General features: G+C 42.0%; 1 protein-coding gene across 1 annotated transcript; it reads left to right on the plus strand.

Moving 5' to 3' along the window:
• Positions 1-7337: 7337 nt before the first annotated feature.
• HOXC6 (homeobox C6) lies at positions 7338-9338 on the plus strand. Its single transcript, XM_032210948.1, has 2 exons — positions 7338-7998; positions 8874-9338. Exons 1-2 carry the CDS (start codon positions 7599-7601, stop codon positions 9188-9190), a joined length of 717 nt encoding a protein of 238 aa, XP_032066839.1. The 5' UTR covers positions 7338-7598; the 3' UTR covers positions 9191-9338.
• The last annotated feature ends 3518 nt before the right edge of the window (positions 9339-12856 follow it).

The raw sequence follows: 12856 nt of genomic DNA on the forward strand, positions 1-12856 counted from the left end.
TATTTAATCCTGGTAGTAATTTCTGTTCCCCCTTCTTCATTCTTTTATTTAAACCACAATTTTTGTTTACTTGTTTTGTATACTGCCACCAAGTGACTGAAAGCTGACAATCCAACATTGTTCCAACATTGTTCCAATCCAGACTCTCTTCTCTCGCTTTTGATCCGTCTCCCCCACGCTCATTCCCCGCCCCCACAACCCCCGTTCTTCCCGAAGAGAAGATGAGATGGGGGAGGACGAAACCCAAAATAATCTTATTTCATAAATGAAGGGAGTTGAACGGCTTTGAGGGGAGGAAGAAGAACCGGCCGGCCGGCTGTAAAGGTCAGCCAAGCCAGGGCCCAAGACAGCCCCTATTGCTGAATTTTCAGCAGCCTCCTGGTAAGATCTTGGCTGCATAGTTGCAACTAAGGAAAAGTCTGAACTGCCAAAGCTATTGGAAGTCGGCTGTTTGAAATGGAGTGTCTTTTGACTGCAAGTTCCTCGGTTGGCTGCTGTCGAAATTTTCGACCGGCCGGCCGCAGCACACACTCCCCTCTCGCTCTGGAACACGGCATTTTAAATCACTACACGATCAGGGTGTTCATAAAAATAGATACGGCGCATCAGCTGCGAGACACCCCTCTTTTCTTTGTCCCAGCCCCCAATCACTTTCCTAGCGGAAAGAAAGAAAGAAATAAGAAAGAAAGAAAGAAAGAAAGAAAGAAAGAAAGAAAGAAAGAAAATGAATGCACGTAAGCAATCCTAAAATATCAGGCTGCGCTCCCTTGAAAGGCAATGTAAACCGACTACTGTAGTTTCTTAAAAATGCAGAAAAAGAATTTTATAAATAGTTTAATTCTATTTAAGTGTTTATCTTTTTTAAAACCACACATTGCAGTAACTAATACTGTGGTTTGGATGCTTTTGCCCTTCCTTCCTTCCTCTTTCTTCTATCTATCTATCTATCTATCTATCTATCTATCTATCTATCTATCTATCTTTCTTTCTTTCTTTCTTTCTTTCTTTCTTTCTTTCTTCTTCTTTCTTCTCTTTCTCTCTGTTTTCCTACCTCCCTTATCTCTCCCTTCTTCCTCCCTCCCTCCCTTTCTCTTTCTGCCTTCCTTCCTTCATCTTTCTTTCTTCTCTCTCTTTCCCTTCCTTCTTTTCTTCCTTGCCTTTCCCTGCCCCCTTCCTTTTTTGAAGCATCTGGAGATGAATTTTCCCTCACCCCTTCCACCATGTGCAAACAATAAAATAAAATAAGAGCTCATAGATAATGGCAACCATTTCTCATTGCTGAATTATTATTCCTGAACATATTAAACTCCTATTCTTCTTTGTTTAATTTGTTCACAGGCACAAGTAGTTGCTTACAACCATATTTTATGTGACTGTATAATATTATGCTTTATAATTTTAAGACAGTAACTATTGTCCTTGACAGCACAGTGTGACGTCATGGCCCCTGCTCCTTTAAATGTCAAAATGAAAGAGGGGAAGCATTAGAGGGAACATTTCCATGCCATAAAATGTAATCAAAGTTAGCCATAAAGTTTTCTAACCTGAACATCCCTTGGTGAAATGTGCAATGTTATTGGACTGCCGTGGATGTTATGTGGAAGAACCCAACTACATAATTCATTTTTAAAAAAAAAGTTCATTTCCCTTTCCTCCCCACTATCAGCAGACATGTTTCATATTATTTCAAAATGATATTAAATTATTATCACAAACATATTGACAGTAACATGCTTTAATTAAACCAAGAGAAATCTTTAGTTTGAGTTGCTTGTAGAGGACATGCCTTTAATTAATTAAGATTTAATTCAAGAGAGCTAAAGGTGGTGAGATGGGGGGGGAGGTAAATGTTGGAGATAGTGAAGTTGTATTGTTTACTTGATATGGTTCAAGGCGAACTTCCTTTGTGGACGTGAGAGATTTCAAATTTTGCGAAGCAAGAAGATCTGGGGGGGGGGGGAAAGAAAAACATCAGTGGAGAAAACCATGCTGTCAATGGCTTTAAACATTGGTTGAGGGGTAGGAAATCTGCAGAAATGCTTAAGAAAATCAGAAAAGAACTTGAAATCTGGTAAAGAAAGGGTAATACATTTATTTCCAACTTGTTTAAAAACTATGTATTCTGTCTCTCTCACCCTGCTTCAGGTCCAATTAGTGTTGCTTTTGATCATTGCAGAGTTTTGCTTATCCCCAGATCTCCCATCCTCCATAATGCAAGCAATATTTAGATTTTGCCTCTCCCACACATTGCCTGGCTTCCTCCCTCCCTCCCCTCCCCACCACCTCTGGGAATAGCTTCCTTTTTAAACCTCTTGGTTATCTTCCCAGTATATGACTATATCTGTTTGTATGTGCATGTATAAATATATACGCATACTAGTATTCACCTAATACTGGGTAATTGTGCATGTGTGAACTTGTCCTGTACCATAGTGTGAAGAACTGCAGATCCGATTGTCTAAGAACAGAAGTTACAGTATGTCTTTTCATTAGTTTGGTAGGACCACACAATCATAACCAAGCAGGACTTGGTTTAAATATAAGGCATTTATATTCTGCTTGCTTATAAAGCTGCATGTTTTGTTGTTTTTCTTCACATGGAAACAATTGAATTGTGAAATGTAGAAATGGGATTTCGGTGATAAACGAAGTGAAAAGGCTACTGATCTGGGGAGAATGAGCAAGAAAATAAAATAAGGCAGAAAGAGAAAGGAAAGCCCAGATTTGCAATTCTCGCTGGTCTAGATAATTTACCAACAAGAATCCTTTTGATGGCATTTAACTCCATTGTTCTAGATTGGTTTTTCCGGTGACATTGGAATAAATATTTCAGTTTTGTAATGGCAGACATCAGAAGGGGGTCAAACTAAAGGAAAGTAATAAGTATATGTATTTTAAATAATCAAGATGTAAATACTGTTATGCAGTGGACACTTTTAAACAAGGCGAATATCTTCCTCGGACATAATTGGTTGGTGGTATTTATGTGCCATGTATTTTGGGTTAGCTTTCAAACATGATTATGGTTCATGACACAGTCCGCCAGATGTTTAGGCTGGATTTGGCATTTTTATCCACCTAACCCTAGTCCTTCCCAAGGACCTGCAATAGAGAGATGTTGGTTGCTTGCTGGTTTATTAGTCGTATTTTTATTATGGTTAGTTACCCAGTCCACTGGTTTAGTCTGAATTTGGCATTTTTATCCACCGATCATTGTTGTTATTGTCGTTGTTGTTGTTGTGTTATTTATGGGAAGAGTCAAGATTTGATTAAGAAGTTTATTTGGTAGGGGCAGTGTAATCTCTCTAAATAAATAATTGGGAAGCAAGAAGCCTTGCCTGTAATAAATGTCAAGTCCAAAATGGCCGAGATAACGTATCTAAGGTGAGATCAGCTCGAATGGAAAAAAAAGACGGGTTATGCTGCCCTGAGCATTTCACATAGAGCACCTTAAAACCCATGTTACTTCCACATAAAGGATGATCTCATGCTATATGCTTATGTGGTATTCTGATTATCTATCGATTTCCTGTTTCCAAGAGATGCATACATAATATCTTCCTTTAGGATTTCGGGTTTTTTTCCCCCTACGTGGCTACGTGTGACTTATGAAATGACGTGTAAAACATGCGTGGATGTGGACAGGGTTTTACAGCACTGGTGAAATCACATGGATATGTAGTCCTGGATCTGGTTACTGCACTAATTCGTCTCATCCACCTATAAAAGGAACCCAAAGGGGACATAACTAGCCACACTGATCTCTCTATATAGACAAGAGTGAAGACTCATGGGCTGTATGTATCTGTGCTTCATCAGTGTGCGCATGGTTTGTGTTTAGGGGAGGAGTGAAGGATTCTAATCTATTTATCAAGGGATAATAATACACTATTTTCCACACAGAAGTTCAACCTAATCCTACATATGAACTGTAAACCAACGCATTTGACTTAAGGCAACTATTAATATATACATATTTAAATCGAACCAGGCAGAAAAAAAACCCTGCATTTAGGAATAATCCATTTTCAACACCCAGGTATCACAGCCTAGGAGAGAATTTGTGGATCCCCCCCTTGCCCTTGCGTGAACAGCTGATCTTCCAGTCATTAACATCCCACAGAATTCATCCCTCCCTCTCCCCTCCATGCTCCACAAACAGTCAAGTAAACAAATGCGTCTGGATTTCCATTCAAGATCACATCACAAAATCAGAGTCTGGCAAGAGGAAAAAGAAGGAAGGAAAAGCTCAAAGGTGTAACACTTGTTTCCTTTCAGACATTATTCTGGGCTAGGAAACATGTGTGGAGTGTGCATTGTTGAAGCTTTCCTCTAAATCAGTCCATCAATTTGCCAATTATTGCTGGGAGAGAATCATAATGAGACATATTTTTCTCCTTTAGCATCAAGATAGAGGTAAACTCTAGGGGAGGAGGGGTGAAGGGAGAAAAAGGGAAAAATAGCTTATGAGTCAGAGATGTTATTACAGCTTTCTTTGGGCACTTTAGCTCCAGGGGGTGGGGAGGGGAGAGACCCAACTGCTATTCAAGAACTATTCCAGGACTTGTGCATATTTTCACTGCTGTGTAGCAGTTTTAATAAAACATCTGTTCTTGCTTCTGCTGATGAGATGACACAATTGCTTGCAGACTAATTTGTATAGAAAGAGACCGAGGCATTTTGCTACATAGGTTTGCAGGGAAGGTGGGAAGGAAGAGATACCACCTTTGATTTAAATGCATTGTAGCCATCCGCAGACCGAGAGACCAAGACACCCGTGTAAAATTTCAGGCCAGTAAGTTCTCACTTGCACTAAAATACATGGCTGACAAAATGTGAGTTTTTAAAATCTTGAACTTTGTGTGTGCGTGTGCATGTGCATGCGCTTGCTTCTGTACTGTGTACATGTGTGCATTTTAGCATTTCCTAAATCCATCCAACCAAATGTTGAGGAAGGGTTTTGTGACACATTTCTTTGTGCCAGCTGTTTTTTCATCCTCATAACACAACCAAACTTTGAGGTTTTCTCTTCTGTTTAGAAAAGTAATAAACCCAAATTCCTTTATCCTTTCCCAGGTCTTTCTAAAACAGCTCTTTAGGACCTAAATAGCCCACTATACCCTCCCTCCCTTCCTCCAACCATAAACCTGTTTACATCACATAATCTCAGCTCTTTCAACCAAGATTAGGAGTATTACAACACTTTTAAAAAGAAGTCCTTTTTTAAAAAAATAGCGTTTGCTATAAGAGAGAAAAAAATATTAAGGGAGGACAGAGAGTTATGGGGGCTTTGTGACTTTTAATGGATTCCTGATTTATACTAGAGCATTTTCTTTTAAAGGACCACCGTTCTAAATATAAATATAAATTCACTCACTGAAGAGTCTTCACAGGCGAATTCTTATTAAAGAGGAAGTGGAAAGGGAGTTACTTCTGTCAATTCAGGGGATTGGGTGCCTAGAACACTGATTTAGTTTACAGGCCACCTCGGAACTTTTCAAATAATCCTGGATTGAAATTAATTTCACTAAATCCCTTCAGATTATGGGTTTACCCATCCTCCTCCATGTATGCCCCGTATAAAATGCTTTGCAAAGCAAACCTCCTAGGAGGTGGGTGGGTGGATCTAGGTAGGAAACGGATCATCTTGGTCCTTCTTCCTTCCTTCCCTCCCCCTCCCCCCACTTTTAAAAAGAATACATCCTAGTCTATAATGTAAAGTTTGGGGGACACTATTGCAAGCTGGGAAAAGTGGGGGGAAATGTAGTGGGCATCTGTAAGTCTCCTGCCCATTAAACCAATCTCTTCCTATTTTTTTTAAAGCTTTCCACGGCTTTATGCAAGAAGTGTACTATTATTTTTTTTTAAAAAATGCTAGCTCTTCAGAAACGCCTAATGCTGGACACAATGAATACTTCTACTTCTGCCTTCTTTTTTGTCTATTGCGGTCGGGTTTATGGCTTTACTACTGCCTCTGATTACTTTGCTTTGTTGAACAGAGGAAAAAGACCATAAACGCTTTTGGCATCCTTTGGCATCCGGGTTCCTGTTGGAGCCGAGGGGTGATCACAGAAGGAGGGATTTGCTTCTTTCTCAGCCCACCAAGGAGAGTTACTTCATCCCAACAAGGGATGTTCAAAGTGTTGGCTTGGGGGGGGGGGGGGGAGGAAGCAAATGTAAAGATATTCAATCGGAGGTGGGTCTGGTTTCTTTTTATGGACCCTTCCATATAGTATTATGATTCTCCCTTTAATGCAGCTAAACAAAAGCCGCGGAAATCAGGCCCAGGTTTCCTAGCCCTAATTGAATTTTTTAAACCAATAGCAGGACGAGGGAGCCTTGCTTCGTTTACACATCAGCAGGTATATTTTACATTTAAGGGGCAATTTATGGCCCTGGATTGAAATTAAAATGAGATTAGCTGTCTTCATTTCAATTAGTGTGTCGGGGCAAATCCACCAAAGGAGTAGAATACAGTCCACTCTCTAATCTAAGCAAATATTTCAAGGGGAAGTTTTCTAATCAGCCACAGATATCTGAAGCCATAAATTCTGCTCCCCACCTTTTATTTTTGCAAATGTAAACACGAGGTGCTCCTTCTAACCCACATCGTTCCCTATAAAAGGGAAGGTAATGTAAAAGGGGGGTGGGGGTTTGCTACAAACATAAACAGGATCATACAATGACAAATTCTTCCTCTTCCTCCCTTTTTTTCCCCCTTGAAGCAAAGTAATACTGGATTAAATTATGTTAAATGTAAAGATTAATAAAGCCAGCTCTGAATTTTGGGGCCAGAAGGAATGAAAGAAGGAGCTTGCAGAAAAAGTTCTTCACATTCCAAAGTCCAGGAATACTCTCCAAGAAGATACGGTCTCTATCCAACTGTCACTTTTTTCCCTGCCTGTCTTTTCAAGATTGTTTTTTTTGGGGGGGGGCACTAGCATTTAATTCCCCATTTATTGACTGATAGTAAATTAATGAAGGGAAAGAGAATTTATGGTTTAATATTGTATGCATACTTCAGATTTATGGCTATAATTTCTGCGCTGTTTAGTTGTTAGAGGTATTAAGCAAGGTATTTACTCAAAAGAATAAATATCCTGATTTCTGTTCTCTATGGTTCTTTTCCTTTCCTTTCTTCTTTCCTTTCCTTTCCTCTTTCCTTTCCCTTTTCCTTTCTTTTTTCCTTTCCGTTCCTTAATATTTTTAAGGCAACGCTTGTTCTGCACTATAATTTTCTTTCCTTTCCCCCCCTTATTCTTTTTTGCCCCTCCTTCTTCAGTCCTCTCCCACCTTCCCTCCCCCCCCAATCATACTTACTTTCCCTCCCCTTCTTCTTCTAAACCATCTTTATATTTAGAATTTGGAGACTTACTTTCAATGCATACTTAGTTTCAACTGGGGAATCAACACAAGCAAAAGCCATTTTTCCGTGTCTTGACATCCAGTTTTCTATTGGCTCCCCGCGGGTCAGCTGACTTTGTCATTTTGTCTGTCCTGGAGTGGAGCCGTCCCTATAACAATCTAGTTCAGACTACAAACTGGAGACAGAAATAAATATTAAAGAAATCATACAAGCCAGGTACAGGGGGGAAGATATGAATTCCTATTTCACAAACCCGTCGCTCTCTTGCCACCTCACCAGTGGTCAAGAGGTCCTGCCCAGCGTGCCGCTCAATTCCACTGCCTATGACCCTGTAAGGCATTTTTCAACTTATGGAGCAGCGGTCGCTCAAAACAGGATCTATTCATCTCCTTTTTATTCACCGCAAGATAATGTTGTGTTTAGCTCCAGTCGGGGACCATATGATTACGGATCGAATGCATTTTATCAAGAAAAGGACATGCTCTCTAGCTGCAGGCAAAATTCTATGGGACACAATACACAAACTTCTATTGCACAGGATTTTACAAGTGACCAAAACAGGAGCACGTCCCAGGAACAGAAAGCTAGCATTCAAATATACCCGTGGATGCAGCGCATGAACTCCCACAGTGGTAAGTTTTACAGCTTGCAGAGATAAATTAAATAAACTGAACCATCTTTATGGCCGTCTCCCCAGCAGAACAGGCTCAGCTACTTTTTATGGCCCCATAAAAACAATCATATAGCTTCCTCACAGTTGCCGCTACAGGCTTTTATTTGTTAAGTTGTTGCAAGCAAATATGGCTTGTTATGCTCTTTCTAATTAAAAGACTTTGGGAGTGTAAAATATCCATAATAAAGTGCAATCAGCTCTGATTCCATCCCCATGCCCTCACCCCCATCCTCCCAAATAGTTGAGATTTGGGGGGATTAGGTGTAGAAAATAAAACTGGGGCATTTTTTAAAAAAGAATTGAAGTTTCCCTGGTAGGTGAGAAAGGGCATGGGGGGGGGGATGCAAAAATGTCTTGTCCAATAATGGGTTGAGAGATGGGGTTTTATGAAGTAGCTCGACTTCAGAACGTATGGAAGGAGCGTCTATTCCTAGTAATTAAAGCAGCATTGGAGTAAGATCTAATTAGATTTTATTTTTTTTAAGATTGCCGAAATAATTAAAACAAAACGTTCGGAATCTTTGCAAATAAGGACTGTTTCCTGTTTCCAATTAGAGGCTTTTTCTCTCTTCTTGTTCGCCTCCCCTCCATGTGCGCTGAAAGATTTTAATGAATAGCCAGCCTAAGGAGCAGAATTAAATTGGAATGGGTGGGGATACGAGGAAGACGGGGGGCTTGGAGGGTGGGGTTGTTAGATGACTTCCTTTCAGTTTTGTTTTCTTTAAAAAAAATACGTTGCTTGTGTTTTATTTATTTTCTATGGACTTCATAGACCTGTTGTTGGCCGAAGCCGTAGCTAATCGTTCTTAGTTTGTTTGGTTTCCGAATCCCTAGGAGTCGGCTACGGAGCAGATCGGCGGAGGGGGCGTCAGATCTACTCGCGCTATCAGACGCTGGAACTGGAGAAGGAGTTCCATTTTAACCGCTACTTGACGCGGCGGCGGCGGATTGAGATTGCCAACGCGCTGTGCCTCACCGAACGCCAGATCAAGATCTGGTTCCAAAACCGGAGGATGAAATGGAAAAAAGAGAGTAATCTGACTTCCACTCTACCCGGGGGAGGTGGGGCCGGAGAAGCCACCGCCGAGAGCCTGGGTGCAAAGGAAGAGAAACGAGAAGAAGAGACACAGGAGGAAAAAGCGAAGGAATGAACGAGACCGGCTCGGCCAAGCCATTTTCTTCCCCTCCCCTCCGGTCTCACCCCACGAGCACATCACAGAGAAAGGTCCCCTTCCTTTCCTCCCACTACCACGGCTCCCTCCTGCCTCCCTTTCCCTTCTCATTACTAGCAGGCACAAACACTACATTGGGTTAAATTAAAAAGGGTGGGTGGGTGGGTGAGGGAGATAGAAATCCCCTTCCTCCATCTTCCGTTTCCAGCGCTCAGGTTCCAGACCCCAGGCTCCCAAATCTCCTTTACTTTCCCCTTTAGAGGCTCCTGTCCCCCTTGCTCCTGGCCTCCTTGCCCAGTGACCCGGGTTTTTCCCCCTAAAACACACACACACACACACACACACACACACAGACACACACACGAGTGAGAGAAACTCCCCCTGCCATTCCTTCTTCACCCTCCCTAGACAGAATCTTGCTTGCCAAAGGAGAGAAGTTCTGTGTTAGGGGGCTGCCTTGGGGTAGTGCTGTGTTCGACCATGCAGGTCCAATAGAACTATGGGCAGTTTCAGGTTCCTAATAAAATAAAATTTAAAAAAAGAAAGAAAGAAAGGAACGGCTGCTGGTGGCGATGTGGATTCGTGGAAAAGAAGCTGGGTTGGAAAAAGAAAAGAAAAGAAAGCATAACACAGTTCACCGACTCACCTAGCCCTAGGAAAATAACTTCCCTCCATATATCCATCTCGAAAAAGTCTACGTTCGCCTAAATATAGCGCTTTCTTTCCAGAGTAAACTCATTGTATTGAAAACACTACCTGAAGTCATGATGCATACAACAAACTGTGACAGTTCCTGTGTGAATATTTTTAGCTGTATTTGTGGTCTCTTGTATTTATATTTATGTTTAGCACTGTAATGGTCAAAACGGTAAAGTGAATGGCATTCTATAGCGAGTAGGAAAAAAGCAAACCTTTGTGTTAAGCTTCCTAGCATCATGTATAAAAAAAAGTCATGTCCAAAGGACTATGGTTGAGTATTTAATAAAAACTGGATATTATTTTTAAAAATTACTGGAATATTTTTTTCAACGTTCCATGGGGGACTTCCGCGCCGAAGAAGCATTTTGCAAATCGACTCGCCGTGTTCCGTAGCGCGATCGAATCCCGTTTAATTTCCGCAGCAAGGCAGCTGATAGGCGGATATAATTTATTTTCTATTAAGTAGGCTGAGGATGACTTTTAACACCTCTTTCTCTCTCTCTCTTTTCCCTCTTGCATAACCATAGATATGTTTGGGCACAGACATAGGTAGGCAGAAGAAACTTGATTCCAGATCGGCAAATTCCTAGGCCTACAAGTTCAACTTTTTTTAAAAAAATAGGGTGTTTTCTCAAGGCCAGTTTAAGCACAAAAGCACTGATTTCCTTATCAAAGAGAAAGGCCAACAAAAAAGGGGAATCTCTCTTCATCCTTTTCTAAATTTATTTCGAGGTTAAGAACAGGTGGGCAGGAATTATTGAGGAGGGGGGAGGGGAAGAAAAGTTCAGAAAGCGCAATGGACAAAGTCCCTGATACACCACCCAGCCACCGAGCTTACTTTGTGGCGGAGGGGTTCCACAGTGGCTCGGCTTTAGGTCAGAGGCATCCTAGTCCCAAATACAAATGCCTGGATGTGAAGTTCTGGCCTCCAAACGTCTGGATAGCCTTAGCTACGCTTCCAGGTGTTCCATTCAATCAGCCAGTCCCAGTTTAAAAAAAGAACAGAAAAGAAAAGACCACAACTACTCCTGACACCCCACCATTAAGTTGATTTCGCCCACCTCCGTTTGTCCGAACCCAAGGGAGACTGGAGTCATCCCTTTCTCTCGAAATCATAACAAGGAACCTCAAAAACTCCCAGAGCTGAGAATTGCTCGGGTTTTTTTTTTGTTTTTTTGTTTTAAAAAAGCCAGTCTCGCACATGTCCTGGGGAGGCGAGGAATAGACTCAACAACATTTCCGAAACCTGAGCCAAAACTTTCCAGGGTTTCTTTAACCGATTGTTCCTTAATGGGAACAACAAACAAATAAACAACTAAATAAGCTAACTTATTCAGGGGTGAAAGATGACCCCATAAGGACGATTAAAAAGAAAAGATAAAATGGGCGCTTTCCCCGTTATGGTGGGAAGAACACAGAAGCCACTTCAGGAGGAGGACAAATTAATTATTTGTAACTCCACCCTAAACAAACCAAATAAATTTTAAGTAAAGGAGAAAGGACACCCCAACATCTTCCCTGAGTATGGGGGGGGAGGGGACTATTTTTCAAGAAAACTCATCAGAACCATCCGGTCCAGTTAGCAAGCATGTCAGTTCAGTGAGGAGGGAAAGGATGGCACATTCTTTTACCTATATCTCACACACACACACACACACACACACACACACACACACAATTCTCCCACGCTGGTTTCCCTGCAAAGATAGGAAGAAGGGAAAAACAAAGCGAACCATCCATCCGTTCATCCCAAACAGGAGGATTTATCGCAAGGCCACTTTTCTTATCACCTCAAAGGAAGCTTGATGCACAAACTCCTCTCCACTCAGAAAGATACTCTGAGTGAAATCTTCAGATTTACCAAAAAAGAAAAAAGAAAAAAAGAGAGAGACGAGAATTTAGCGCAATAGATTTACAGTTCCAAGGTTTGCTGCTTGACGCCCCCCTGGGCAGAAGAACAGGTTCTTAAGACTTTGGAGAGAGGCATCCCTGCCCACCAGGACACGGGTAGTTGGATGCCCGGATCTGTATGTGGGATTGGGGGGAAATGCATCAGGAAGATGCTGAGTTTTCTTGCCTGCCACATATCTGGTGTTAGGGATTCTTGGATACACCCAGAATCCTGGAGAACGCGGATACCTTGCTCTGTGTGCTCAGGTGCCAGGCACTGAGGCAAAGAGTCTAGCAGGCAAGCAACCCCAATCCTTCACACCGGGGTATTCTGTTGGCGGGCACACAGAACCGGGCAACACAGCCAGACACCCACCAGAGACCCTGGTGGCACACCCAAGGAAACAGGCTTACGAATCATCGCAGGGTCGTGTTGTTATAAAGTCCATCCCACTCATCGGTTTGAATCAAAGGCAAACTTTTCCCAGGCTTCACCGGGGTGGAAAACTCAAACTCGCCCTTGCCTTCGATCCTCTGGAAGACTTTTTAGAGGATTTGTGTTGTTTCACACCCCCAGAGCCTGTCGAATTCGAAGGGGTAGAATTCGAATCAGTCGTCATACCCCGAACTTAGCACCAGGTGACGCTCTAGACTCATTGTCTCGGTGTTTTGAGTGTGGGGCCTGTTTTTTTTCCTCCCCTTCCCAGGGCTTCGTTATACCAACATATCACATACGTTGCACGGGCTTCCATCAATAACCTCCTGGGGTCATCAAGCCAAATTTATGACTGGCCAACACTGTCACGTGATTCTCTTTAAACATCCCATATTTGGGCAGCGCACATAGAATAAAGAAAAGAAGAATCCCCACCTATAAATTCTGCACTTTGGAGAACAAAAAACCCTGAACTTCAAAAGGGCCACAAATCAAGTCTAATCAAAGGGGTGTAAGAGAGAGAGAGAGAGCAAGGGAGAGAGAGAGAGAGAGAGAGAGGGAGAGGGAGAGAGAGAGAGAGAGAGAGAGAAGCTGGGTGGGGGGGAAATATAATTCCTGAC

This window comes from Thamnophis elegans, chromosome 2, assembly GCF_009769535.1.
Source record: "Thamnophis elegans isolate rThaEle1 chromosome 2, rThaEle1.pri, whole genome shotgun sequence".
NCBI classification, from domain to species: Eukaryota; Metazoa; Chordata; class Lepidosauria; order Squamata; family Colubridae; genus Thamnophis; species Thamnophis elegans.

Excerpts from the sequence above, each read along its gene's own strand:
- HOXC6 (XM_032210948.1), top strand. The coding sequence starts at position 7,599 with ATGAATTCCTATTTCACAAACCCGTCGCTCTCTTGCCACCTCACCAGT. Across the intron at positions 7,999-8,873 it reads GCGCATGAACTCCCACAGTG|GAGTCGGCTACGGAGCAGAT; the intron begins GTAAGTTTTACA and ends CCGAATCCCTAG.